General features: G+C 42.5%; 1 protein-coding gene across 2 annotated transcripts in view; it reads left to right on the forward strand.

Moving 5' to 3' along the window:
- Positions 1–12,722: 12,722 nt before the first annotated feature.
- Positions 12,723–13,737, forward strand: part of LOC147627231 (acireductone dioxygenase 3-like) — a 26,275-nt gene continuing 25,260 nt past the window's right edge. The window contains exons 1-2 of one of the 2 annotated variants that reach the window (XM_086815900.1): positions 12,723–12,876; positions 13,592–13,700. In XM_086815900.1, the coding sequence (XP_086672026.1) occupies positions 12,865–12,876; positions 13,592–13,700 (121 nt within the window). In that variant the 5' untranslated portion in view covers positions 12,723–12,864. The remainder of the gene's footprint in view (positions 12,877–13,591; positions 13,701–13,737) is intronic. The other variant, XM_086815901.1, reaches the window with a different exon arrangement.

Genomic DNA, 13,737 nt, shown 5'->3' on the forward strand with positions numbered 1-13,737 from the left:
TAACTCTCGCTCGTAAGCCGAGTAGTTACGCTGCGCACGATCTAACTTTTTACTTTCAAATGCAATTGGGCGTCCCCTTTGCATTAGTACGGCCCCAATGGCCTCATTACTAGCGTCTGTTTCCAAAACAAACGGCTCATTTGGATCGACAATTGTCAAAACAGGTGCAGCTCTACGGTCACCTTGAGCTTATCAAAGCTTTTCTGTTGGGCGTCCCCCCAACTAATGTTCTTTGTTTTTGACCGTAACTGGTCCGTCAACAGGACTGCGATCTTCGCGTAGTCCTTCACATACTGTCGGTAGAACCCCGACATGCCAAGAAAAATCTGCAGTTCCTCGAGATTCTTCGGCGCTGGCCATTTAAGAATAGCCTCTACTTTTTCTGGCTCCATCCGCGTACCATCGGCGGATATAATATGGCCAAGGTAGTGAATTTTTGTTTCAAAAAATTCACATTTGCTTTTCTTTGCAAATAATTTGTGCTCTCGCAACAACTTGAACACTAGACGCAAATGCTCTATGTGTTCTTTCTGTGTCTTACTGTACACAAGAATATCATCTAGGAAAACTACTACGAATTTTCCCAGATATGGACGTAAAATACTATCCATCAGCGTCATAAACGTCGCTGGAGCATTGGTTAGCCCAAACGGCATAACCAAAAACTCAAAATGCCCGAAACGGGTCCTAAATGCTGTCTTCGCAACATTTTCTGCTTTTATTCTAACCTGATGATACCCAGATCTCAGGTCTATTTTTGTGAAGTATCTCGATCCATAGAGTTGATCAAACAACTCATCCATGCGTGGCATCGGATACTTGTTCTTAATCGTTATCTGATTAAGAGCCCTATAGTCTATGCACAGCCGCATAGATCCGTCTTTCTTCTTTACCAGAAGAATAGGCGATGCCCACGGACTTGAACTAGGCCGAATAAAGCCTTTGTTCAAATATTCCGTTAATTGTTTTTCCACCTCCTGTGCCTCGGAGTGGCTTAATCTATAAGCAGGTTTGCTTATAGGTTTTGATCCTGGCATAACTTCGATGCCATGGTCTACTTCCCTAGATGGTGGTAAACCATCTGGTAAATCATCAGGAAAAACATCCTGAAATTCCTCTAATAAATTCGTTAAAGTATCTACGTACTTTTTCTTTAATGTCTCATTCACCTTGGGTTTTTTCTTGTTTGAATCACATGCATGCCAAACAGGGTTTTCAAACAGTGGGTCTCGTCCAAGGTTATTTTGTTTTTCTTGTTTGTCTGCGCAAACATCATTTATCGTTTCATCTACGGAAACAGAATTCAAAAGAGGGTAACAAGCATATACCTCTGCTATCTGGTCTCTGCGGACCGCTGTACACAGCTCCATGGATGAAATAAGTGGTGTGGCAGGGACAGTACGGTCACCCTGCAGGGTGATGACTCTACCTCCATGCTCAAAACATAGCGTGTTATGTAAGTAATTCCGAGCTAGACTAGGGCCCAAGCCATACAGCCACTCCCTGCCTAGATATACGTCTGCTCTGGCTAAGTGCATGACCTGAAAGTCAAGCGCAGCCTTGTAGTCCTGCATAGATAATGGGACCCCCAATACTACGGTATTCCATACCGTTTTGTCATATCCGTTGGCTAGGCCAACAGTATATTCATGATCACTCCAGGTCTCAGTCAACCCCAACTTCTTGACTAACGAATAGTTCAAGAAGTTGTGGCTAGCTCCATCATCAATAAAAACTGTGACTCTACGGCCACTTATGGTGCCATACATGCGCACCATGTCATGCGGACCTACAGTAGGCTGCCACATCGCTGGTGTCACTGAACAAGCGTGATGCTCATCACTATGACACACTGTCACCTCTCTGAACTCTGCGGAACTGAGAGGGAGTCTCTGCACTGTATGCAACTGCCTAGAAGATTTACCATCTTTCTTGGGCTCGTTGCCACTCGTGCTGGCTTTAGGCTTTGGACACTCAGCCTTCGTGTGTCCTACTTCATTGCAATTAAAGCAGCGATTTTCTTTTCGCGCTTTAATATATTGTTCTTTCTTTTGGTTTTCGGTGTCTCTTTTCTTCCTGGATGGTCGCGGTTTTTTAGACCAATGACCACCCTGTCCTTCTTGGTCCGTCTTATCCCCTTGTTTCTCACTGCGGAACCCTTTTCTTTTGAGGCCTGACCTCCTCTTTTCACTACCCTCGGCCCTGCTAGAACCACCACGCGCACTACGGCGCTTGATGTCATCGAATATCTGTGCATATTGAATTGCCTCTGCTAAGTCTTTAGGCTGTAGGGGTTCTACGTACTCAAGGTAATCATCTTTGAGGCCTCTCTTAAAGCCCCGCAATGTTTGGAATGCATCGATTCCTTTTAACTTGAGTACTATCTCCCTGTAGTTTGAGATGTACTGAGTTAGGGATTTGTTCTCCATCGAGCACTTGTCCCATAACTCCCAGCTTCTCTCTGCTTCATTAACAGGCAAAAATTCTTTTCGAAACATCGTTTCAAATTCCGTCCAAGTGGCAGGGCGAGTTGTCAGACTCATCCACCACTTGTACGCTTTGCCGGTTAAAGAGAGGCTAGCCTCTACGGGCTGTATACGGCTAGGCTGCTGTCGCAGCGCGTGCAAATCTGACCACTTCGCTAGAAACATATTGACTGAGTCCTTATTTCTCTCCTTTTCCTCGCCACCAAAACTAGGCGGCTTTAAGTCTTTTAACAACGACGAAGCTGTCGCTACGGACTGCCCCGCAGGCGCATCGACCTGTACTCCTGCAACCACTGGCGAGGCTACGCTCACCCGTGCTGTAGGAGCTCGGCTACCTCGAGGAGTCGGAGTACTAGCCGAGGCGGCTGTCAGTGCATCTAACCGTGTGGAGATACTCTGTAACATCGTGACTAAATCAGCCTGGACTTTATTCATAGTGTTCAATTTGGCATTAAGATATTTAAACAGTCCACTAGAGAGCTCCGTCTCTGTCAGGACATCAGCAGGGTCCAGTAGGTCATAGTCATCGTCGTCATAATCCAAAAGGTCCTCCTCGGTCCCCTCGGCGACGTCAGTGTTCATATCCTCTGGCTCATCGGCCAGAAAGGGGTCATCAGCCAATGCGGCCGCTGCGGGCTCGCTGGGTCCTAAGGCAGGGTCAATAGACGAGGAGGGCGCTGGCGGATCACGAGTGATCGATAAGCGCGCTCCGGACCGAACAACGGTCGGGCGTGTACGGCCTGACAATTCGGTCGGGGTCAAACCCGCGACCGAGGACAAGAGACTGGAAAAACCTAGAGAAGTAGAAGGCGGTGGAGACACACTACGCCTAGCAGACATTTTAATTCTTGCAAAAATAATGCGAGAACTCGGAAATTACTAAAAAAAAAAACGCTAATAAAAATGAGCAATGGTGGAGAGAGAATAATAGTCACCCCCCTTTACAGTCGCCTGTCGAATCTGCGTTGCGAGCCTCTACAAGGACGTTTCCGGGATGCTCCGATCCGCGAGAAAATGTGCCTGCGATTGTGTGTGTCGGGGAGAGAGAATGAGAGAGAGAGAGAAAGAGTTCTTCCCTTCAAGAGTCTTGGTCCTCCTTCCTCCACACATTCCCTTGTGGAGATAAGGGTGAGGAGCTTGTGGATGAAAACCACCGAGTGGGCTCCGGTCCCCTGTTCGCGCGCGGACTCTCACGATCCCTTCGAACCATGCTCTGATACCAGTGTTAGATAACCGTAACGCCGCTACGGGCGTTACCACGAGAGGGGACGGCCTCTGGCTCACCACCCAGCCATAGAGGAAGAATGAGGATTGCCCCTCATCCCCCAGGCTATATAGTGTGTGGCCTGCCGTCCACACTAGCCTGGCCGCCCATGACTCCGCATGGGCGTCCTCTCCCACTGAACCCCGGATATGGCCATCCGGTCTGCCGTCGGTCACAGGCATTACAGCCTACGTGACATAAACTCAAAAGCACTTATGCTTTGTTTTTGGAACAATCTTTTTGGAAAGCAAGTTTTTCTAATACATATGAATATGGGTGAGTGGTACAAGGACCACACTCTACCCAGGGGAGATTTAACCCACTCTTATGTCGATGTGCCCTCTCCTCTATCTCTCTCTTTTTTATTTATTTGGTTTATTAAGGTTTATGCTTTCAATTTGTGCAAGTATATGTTATTCTCTAATTTTTGTGGTGAGAAATTAGAGTTTCCTTCTTCAAGTGTCTTAGGGTCCTGACACTCCTTATTGTCTCCTTTAACATAGTCCCAAAATCCTTTTCCCATCAGGAAATTGGTCATTTTGAACTTCCATGCATGAAAATTGTTCTTGTCATTTACAAGCTTCTCACTGACAATTTGGTTAATATTGTCAGACATCTTTGCTTGGTAACAACCAAAAATTTACAAACAGACAATTTTTGTATGTAGCTTGCAACACAACAATATCTTTTATAACTCTTGTAACGGTACTTCTACACAATTTGTATGTGAGAACATGTGACTAGAGTATATGTACATACACTCACAATTAGCAATACAAGTGCAATCACTATCTAGACACCCAAAATGCAACACTGGACTATAATAAGTCAAAAATTTTCCATAAGTGTCCAAAAACACATGCAATGGCCGAACGGATGCTGAAGCGCAAATCTAGCTAGTATAGTACTAGTACTAGTACTACTTTGTCAAGCACTAGTACTAGTACAAGTATCTCTGCACGTGTGAAGACAGCTCCTCAATCATAGATGTATAAGTACTAGTACAAAGTACTATGCACCATACAGGTATTTCTACACGTGCGAAGACAGCTCCTCAATCATAGATGTATAGCTCCCACAGCTACCCAGGGGGTGTTGTACACCAAAATAAGAAGGGGAAGAGATTATGATATTCTTACTCGTGTGTCGCTCTCTTTGCCTTCGTAGCTTCATTAGCTTGAACCAGGCTCTAATACTAAGAAAAGATTAGGGGAGAAGAGAGAGCTTAAGCTCTCTCTTCTCCCCTAATCTTTTCTTAGTATTAGAGCTTGTAAGAGCTTAAGCTCTTACAAGCACACATACACTCTCACAACAACAATGGATAAGACACACAAAGATGGAAGGTTGAAATCTCCTTCTCCTTGTTACTCTTAAAAGAGGTCTACAAAAAATAAGTGAAAACCAACATAAGTACTAAAGTACTATGTACAAGTGGTCTATAATGTGAACATGCTAAGTAGAAGATAAGTATGCCATAACTCGGTTGGACTAGGTAGGTGTAGTCTAGGCATCATGTCAACTACCAAATGTGTCAGTGGTGTAAACGTGTAATGGTCACCCAGGCACATCATCAGTGTCAGCTCATGTTGAGCTTAACATTTCAATAGCCATGAAACATGGATGAATTGGTGAGGACCATGTTGTCCTTAAGTTCAGCATGAGAAGTCCCTTAAAGGCACCAAACTATGGATAATAGCAAAGGACCTCACTCCTTAACAACTTAGCTCCAAGGCATAAACTCATTAGCTTCCTCATTAGAAGCCTCTTCAATACCCTATGTTGATGGAAAAAAAAGCCATTGAACTATAAAGTAAGAAATATTGGAATATGGGCAATATTTCTTGGAAGGATTTTTTTGTGATCAAAGGACTTTCGACCATGAGTGGTTAACTATTGTTAGGGCATTTACACATCTTGGCTGGAATAGGGAAATACACAAAATCGGACGTGAATCTCGATTTTTCACGCCCAAGTTGGTGGATTGTTTTCACCTAAAAACGGTTCCACCCTCCTCAACAAATGTGAGATGTGTAAAGTCTCGTACTCCAAGTTTATTTTTGAAGCCTAATGTCTCATGCTATACTCTTAGTCTCTGTCTGATGTAGCACTTGTATTTTTCCCATAGGTCATACATGGCCTCTTGTGAACGTTAATGTCATCATCATCATGGTAACCCCTCTCTCTCTTTCTCTCTCATGCTAATGTCATCATCATCGTGTCCCCCTCATCCCTCCCCTCTCTCTCTCTCTCTCTCTCTCTCTCTCTTTGTAATAGAAGATATATTACCAAAAACTACTTTAGAAATGGCCACATGGCCACCATATGATGTATTACCAAAAATTACTTTACAAATGGCCACATGGCCACCATATGATGTATTAGCTTTCCCTCACTAACTACTCTAAACAACAGGTGTAGCTCGAAGTACCCTCATCCAATATATAGCCGTGTCATTCTCCACCAAATGAGCTGACCGCAAGGAAGAGACTTGCCACAACATTAGCCCTTTTATACGACCTATGTGAGTTGTAATATCAACTTTTGCATCAAATCTGAAGGCATTCCTAGTTAACCAGATATGCCACAAACCTGAATGTTATGGGTTATCCTGCCCATTTGGAATCTTGCCAAAAATCCAGTCTTTAACCTTTATGAGCCTATCTTTCAATGGAATCCATATGCGAGAAAAGGAAATCCCACACCTTCTTTGCCACTGGACATGAAATGAAAAGATGTAGGCATGTTTCAAAGCATGTAGTACAAAACACACAATTACCAGAAGAAATCTGTCGGTCCTCCAATGGTAGGTCTCCAACTAGCATACGTCATAGGAATACCTTCCCTTGATATGGAATCTTAGACCACTAACCCTATAAGATTATTTTCTTCCACCAAGCCCTACTTTTCTTGATGTTCCATACCCCATTAGCCTTCTTAGTGATCCAGTGCTTATCTTCCACCATCATATGGTACATTTGATTTGTTGTATGTTGGATAATGTCCTGAGGCTTTCGAAATGCCCAATCTAACCAAGGTTTCTGATCCTCCAACTGAGGAATATCACCCAACGGTGTAAGTCCTGCCCTCACGTTCTCCCATAATTGGACATATCCATGTGGAACTCGTAAATATTGATGGATTTTTTGCAAAGACAATAAGCGGCCTCTACGTGGCAACAAATCATCCATACTTCTCACTAGTCCCAATCGAGCCATTCTATTGAATTTTGGCCGCTCAACAAGTTTGTCAGGCCACTCGTGAAGTAGCCAACACTTCAAAGAAGACATGCGAGGACCAAATCCCATAGCTTGCATAAGTTGTGAAAGAAAAGACCAACTAACGTGATCATATGCCTTTTCAATATCCAGTTGAATCATAAACCACCTCTTGCCTTGAAGCCCTTGCATAATCAATTCCAATTTGTACATTCAATATATTATGCAAAATATTTCGACCTTTAATAAATCCACATTTCCTTGGATGAATCAAAGTAGGAAGAAATCCCTGTAACTTGTTGGCCAAGACCTTTGCAAATATCTTATACATGGCCCCCATTAATGTGATTGGTCTCCATTGACGTAGATTAACTGGGATGGAACTTAAGGCAATAAGCATACATCTTCCAACTCGTAGGCCTGATACCTGTATTCTCTCTCTCTCTCTCTCTCTCTCTCTCTCTCTCTCTCTCTCTCTCTCTCTCTCTCTCTCTCTCTCTCTCTCCCCTAAACGCAAAACACGAGTGATTAGTATAAACCTCCTAAGAGGGGTGCAAGCTAGCTCACCACCCAACCGTACGTTCGCATCTGCAAACCTCCACCGAGCCAAAGGCTAAGACTTTAATCCCATGAACCATGCCAGTCAGCACTTGTATACCATCAATCCCTGCCTTTTGAGGTTTTTGGCATGACTATCCATGATCTGTTGAGCCTAATCATGTTTTCGATGGTAATCGTAGTTTATCATAGACCACAACGTGAATAACTCTCTGGTGAACAATAATAATCCGTCTCACTTATATAGTGGCTACTACTACTATCAATAACTATCCGATCATAAATAGCCAACATACTTGGTATTATTAACCACGAGCCTTAGCCGCATGTATCATCCTGCTTCCTCTAATATCTTAGGGCTCCCCTAATCTTGTTGGATTAGACCATTAATCCTAAAGATTAATATTAGGCACGTAACATAGTCACACAGAGAGAGAGAGAGAGAGAGAGAGAGAGAGAGAGAGAGAGAGAGAGAGAGAGAGAGAGAGAGAGAGAGAGAGAGAGAGAGAGAGAGCACGATGATGATGATTACATTAGCATGAGAGAGAGGGGACACGATGATGGTGATGACATGTGTGTGAGAGAGAGGAGGGCAGGAGAAAGAGAGAGAGGGGACACGATGATGATGATGACATTAGCATGAGAGAGAGAGAGAGAGAGAGAGAGAGAGAGAGAGAGAGAGAGAGAGAGAGAGAGAGAGAATGGTATAGCAAAGTGAGAATCCACACATGATCCATATAAAAGTGTTAAAGTGCAGGGATGTACTCAATAAGCCTGAGCCATTTGTGTATATTAATATACGTAAACTTGGAGCATGTCCAAACACGAGCATGGCGTGCACTTTGGGGAGTGTTTTGAGACCTCCCAGCAAAGGCCACCCCCTGCCCCCCACCTAAGGCAAGTTGGGCTGAAGACACTTTCAGGTGGACCGTGACATGACAACGAAAAAAAGAGTTTGAGGTCAAAAAATAAACTTTTTTTTCTAACCACAGTGAAAAAAAGGATGAGCTTCAAGCTCTACTCGTTTTTATTGAAAAAATGCATAGGTTAATTGGTTTTATAACTAAAATTTTAACAATTTGAATCTTCTATCTATCTTTTACTACAAGGCTTGCACCTACATGCCATGTGGTGACTTTTTTAGGTGCAAGCCCTGTTGAGGCTACCCCTCTCTCTTTTACACCGCCGATGTGGCATGCAACTGCCTCACCTCCCCAGGTTGCAGGTCCTCCACGATGCCTCTATCACCCCTCCACCTCTCTGACACACAGGTTGCAAGGCGGCCATACGTTCAATGCGGCGGGGAATCCTTATGTGTGTGGGTTTGCTATGTGCAGTTGGTGAGCTAGCCTCTCCCCTCTCTCATGCTCTCTCTCTCTCTCTCTCTCTCTCTCTCTCTCACCTTATTTTCTCACTATGACCGTATGTTCTTGCTGGTTGTGATGCAGGTGTTCCTCCCGTACCCTCCTCGGTGTGCTATAGCGCGTCCTCTCCTTGGTGTGTCGTCTGTAGTGCGCCTCCCCTCCTCGGTGTCATCCACGGTAAGCCTAGCTCTTTTTGGCACACATATTTTTTGATTAAGATAAGAAGATGGCCAAGTTACATTCAATGAAAATGGCCAACATTATTTGTTCTACAAGCGGGAGCTCTGTGTGTGTGTGTGTGTGTGTGTGTGTGTGTGTGTGTGTGAGAGAGAGAGAGAGAGAGAGAGAGAGAGAGAGAGAGAGAGAGAGAGTTTGGTTGTTTAGCGCCTCCCCTCCTCGGTGTCGTCCACGATAAGCCCGGCTCTTTCTGGCACACTTTGCATGCGACCGCGTTGGCCGAGAGAGAGAGAGAGAGAGAGAGAGAGAGAGAGAGAGAGAGAGAGAGAGAGAGCCTCCCCTCCTCTGGGTCATGTGTGTGAGGGGGGTGTGGGTGTGTGTGTGTGTGAGAGAGAGAGAGAGATTGGCCTAGCTCACGTTTGCATGCGGCCAACGCGACCGAGAGAGAGAGAGAGAGAGAGAGAGAGAGAGAGAGAGAGAGAGAGAGAGAGAGAGAGTGTGTATTTTTAAAATTTAAAAGTTTGTAAATACGTATTTTTAAAACTTAAAAGTTTGTGAATATGTATTTTTAAAACTTAAAAGTTTGTGAAAATGTATTTTAAAATTTTAAAAGTTTGTGAATAGTGTGTGTGTTTGAGGGTTTAGGAAATTGTGTGTGTGTGTGTGTGTGTGTGTGAGAGAGAGAGAGAGAGAGAGAGAGAGAGAGAGAGAGAGAGAGAGAGTATGTATTTTGAAAGTTTTATTAATTTTAAAAGTTTGTGAATAGTGTGTGTGTGTGTATGTGTGTGTTTGAGGGTTTAGGAAATTGTGTGTGTGCGTGTGTGTGTGTGTGTGAGAGAGAGAGAGAGAGAGAGAGAGAGAGAGAGAGAATGTATTTTGAAAGTTTTATTAATTTTAAGAGTTTGTGAATAGTGTGTGTGTGTGTGTGTGTGTGTGAGAGAGAGAGAGAGAGAGAGAGAGAGAGAGAGGGAGAGAGAGAGAGAGAGAGGGAGAGAGAGAGAGAGAGAGAGAGAGAGAAATAGTTTTTAAAAGTTTGTGTGTGTGTGTGTGTGTGTGTGTGTGAGAGAGAGAGAGAGAGAGAGAGAGAGAGAGAGAGTATTTTTGTGGGTGGGTGTGTGTGTTTTTAAATATGTTGAAGTGTTTTTAAAAGTTTTATGAATGATTTAGTTTTGTGAATAGTTAATGATTTAGTGTCTTGAGTTCGTGTGTTGGTTGAGAGACTTTTTAATACATAGCGTGTGTGTGGGTTTGCGTGTGCACGTGTTGGATTTTAAAAAGGTTGGGAGTTCTTAAAGATGTTTTAATTTGAAAAGCAAGTGTGTGTGGGTTTTTTTGACTTTGTGTGTGAGAGAGAGAGAGAGAGAGAGAGAGAGAGAGAGAGAGAGAGAGAGAGAGTTCATGCGCGTGTTGGATTTTAAAAAACTTAGGAGTTCTTAAAGATGTTTTTAATTTGAAAAGCAAGTGTGTGTGTGTGTGTGTGTGTGTGATAATTTTGCATGTCTTAAAGTTTGTATGTAAGTTGGGAGTTGTTTTTTATGAGGGCGAGAATAGTGTGTGTGTGTGTGTGTGTGTGTGTGAGAGAGAGAGAGAGAGAGAGAGAGAGAGAGAGTGTGTGTTTTCTGTGGGTGTGTGTGTGTGTGTGTGAGAGAGAGAGAGAGAGAGCGGGAGAGAGAGATTGAGATAGAGAGAGAGTGTATTTTTGTGGGTGTGTGTGTTTTTAAATATGTTGAAGTGTTTTTAAAAGTTTTATGATGATTTAGTTTTGTGAATAATTAATGATTTAGTGTCTTGAGTTCGTGTGTTGGTTGAGAGACTTTTTAATAGATAGTATGTGTGTGGGTTTGCGTGTGCGTGTGTTGGATTTTAAAAAGGTTGGGAGTTCTTAAAGATGTTTTTAATTTGAAAAGCAAGTGTGTGTGGATTTTTTTGACAGTGTGTGTGTGTGTGTGTGTGTGTGTGAGAGAGAGAGAGAGAGAGAGAGAGAGAGAGAGAGAGAGAGCATGTGCGTGTTGGATTTTAAAAAACTTGGGAGTTCTTAAAGACGTTTTTAATTTGAAAAGCAAGTGTGTGTGTGTGTGTGGGTGTGTGTGTGAGAGAATTTTGCATGTCCTTAAGTTTGTATGTAAGTTGGGAGTTGTTTTTTATGAGGGCGAGAATAGTGTGTGTGTGTGAGAGAGAGAGAGAGAGAGAGAGAGAGAGAGAGAGAGAGAGAGAGATAGTTTGTGTGTGTGTGTGTGAGAGAGAGAGAGAGAGAGAGAGAGAGAGAGGGAGAGAGAGAGATATATATATATATAGAGAGAGAGAGAGAGAGAGAGTATTTTTGTGGGTGTGTGTGTGTGTGTTTAAATATGTTGAAGTGCTTTTAAAAGTTTTATGAATGATTTAGTTTTGTGAATAGTTAATGATTTAGTGTCTTGAGTTCGTGTGTTGGTTGAGAGACTTTTTAATAGATAGCGTGTGTGTGGGTTTGATTTAGTTTTGTGAATAGTTAATGATTTAGTGTCTTGAGTTCGTGTGTTGGTTGAGAGACTTTTTAATAGATAGCGTGTGTGTGGGTTTGCGTGTGCACGTGTTGGATTTTAAAAAGGTTGGGAGTTCTTAAATATGTTTTTAATTTGAAAAGCAAGTGTGTGTGAGTTTTTTTTGACATAGTGTGTGTGTGTGTGTGTGAGAGAGAGAGAGAGAGAGAGAGAGAGAGTGTGCATGCGCGTGTTGGATTTTAAAAAACTTGGGAGTTCTTAAAGATGTTTTTAATTTGAAAAGCAAGTGTGTGTGTGTGTGTGAGAGAGAGAGAGAGAGAGAGAGAGAGAGAGAGAGAATTTTGCATGTCTTAAGTTTGTATGTAAGTTGGGAGTTGTTTTTTATGAGGGGGAGAGAATAGTGTGTGTTTGAGGGTTTAGGAAAGTGTGTGTGTGTGAGAGAGAGAGAGAGAGAGAGAGACTTTTTAATAGGTAGCGTGTGTGTGGGTTTGCATGTATGCGTGTGTTGGATTTTAAAAAGGTTGGGAGTTCTTAAAGATGTTTTTAATTTGAGAAGCAAGTGTGTCTCTGTTTTTTTGGCAGCGTGTGTGTGTGTGTGTTTGAGAGAGAGAGAGAGAGAGAGAGAGTGTGTGTGTGTGTGTGTTAGATGTATTTTTATATGGAAAGGAAGGCTGACTCAAAATTACAAGCAACTTTTTTAAATTTGAATTTTGAGTTGGGAAAGTTGCAATAAAGACTATTTTTTAAAAAATCTGACAGTGGGGGACAGGCTCGGCCAAATAAAGGTGAAAATTGAGTACTGTCAAGCCCAGAACATTGTAAACACTGGCCAGTGGCAACCTTTTTGCAGATGGCAACTAGCGCGTGTGGGGGGTTACACGTTGAGAGGTAAATGTCTCCACTTAGCACTACGAGCTGGAGGGAAGGTCCCGCGCGTGAACGTGCTCTTATATGCGAGACAGAGAGCACATACGCACAGATGTCCTTGTATGAATGACGTAGGTGAGATCACTAGATATGTACCACGTAATTATATTAATGATGACTTGAACTTTTCTATCACAAAAAGAAACGTTTTGGCGAATCTTTTGATAATTTCTGTGTGGGCCCAGGCGGCGAAAAGCGAGGGCACAAAAAGCATGGCGGGCATCCACATACACTGAATGTGTGTGACAAACCCCTGACATCACGTGATTATCCCTTAATCCTGCATTTGCTCAAATCATACTATTTTGGTGAATTAATCATACTGATTAGCGAGCCTTCAAATAAGCGCAGGCCCCTCTCTCCCTGCAGTTGAGATTTCCGCCGTCCTCAAAAATGGCTGTGGATGTATGTTCTCTCTCTCTCTCTCTCTCTCTCTCTCTCCCCCCCCCCTTCTCCTCGTTTAATTTTTCTAGCTCACTTCTGTCTGTTAATGTCTTTTTTCTCCTTTAATCGCAGATTTCTGCGAATTTGATTCCAGTATCTTAATTTTCTTTCGAGTTTCTAATTACCCACAGCTCTTCACTTTAATCTGTTTTTTGCATCAAGCCATCTCTGTTAAGGAACAAATACGTGTTTCTTGCATTAATCCATCTCATTAACTCGTTTTTCTTTCATATCTTCTTAACCATAATTCTGCAAAACTTCAGGGATTTTTTCAAGGAGCCATTGTATTATTATTATTATTACTATTATCATCGTTACGGTCATTATTTTTCATTAATGTGCGTGCTGCAGTTTATTTTAAAAAAGCAAAAATTTGCAACAGTGTTTGTGTGTAGCAAGTTTTTTATTTTTTTATTTTTTGGTACTTACCCTCTCTATGTTGATTAGTTGTAAAATTCTAAGCTTTTAAATGTGTGTATAAATATGTAAAATTCTAATGCTTTTAAATGTGTGTATAAATATTTAAAAAGGTTAACAGTTTATTTTTTTATTAGAAAAGCAAAAATTTGCAACAGTATTTTTGTCTAGCGAGTTTTTTATTTTAATTTTTTTGGCACTTATCCTCTCCAAGTTGTAAAATTCTAATGCTTTTAAATGTGTTTAAATATTTAAAAAGGTTTCAAGGCCTCCTCTGGAAGCATGGTACATGGATGATTCCGCAGAGGACCAGCGCCTCCCTCATCATCTCAACCCTAAGGAATTCGTCTCCCTCGATAAGCTTGCAGGTTTGAAGCCCTAGTTTCCGAAAATTACCATAATTAA

The sequence above is a fragment of the Cibotium barometz genome, chromosome 21 (genome assembly GCF_041138505.1).
Source record: "Cibotium barometz isolate CiBa-2024 chromosome 21, ASM4113850v1, whole genome shotgun sequence".
Lineage (NCBI taxonomy): Eukaryota > Viridiplantae > Streptophyta > Polypodiopsida > Cyatheales > Cibotiaceae > Cibotium > Cibotium barometz.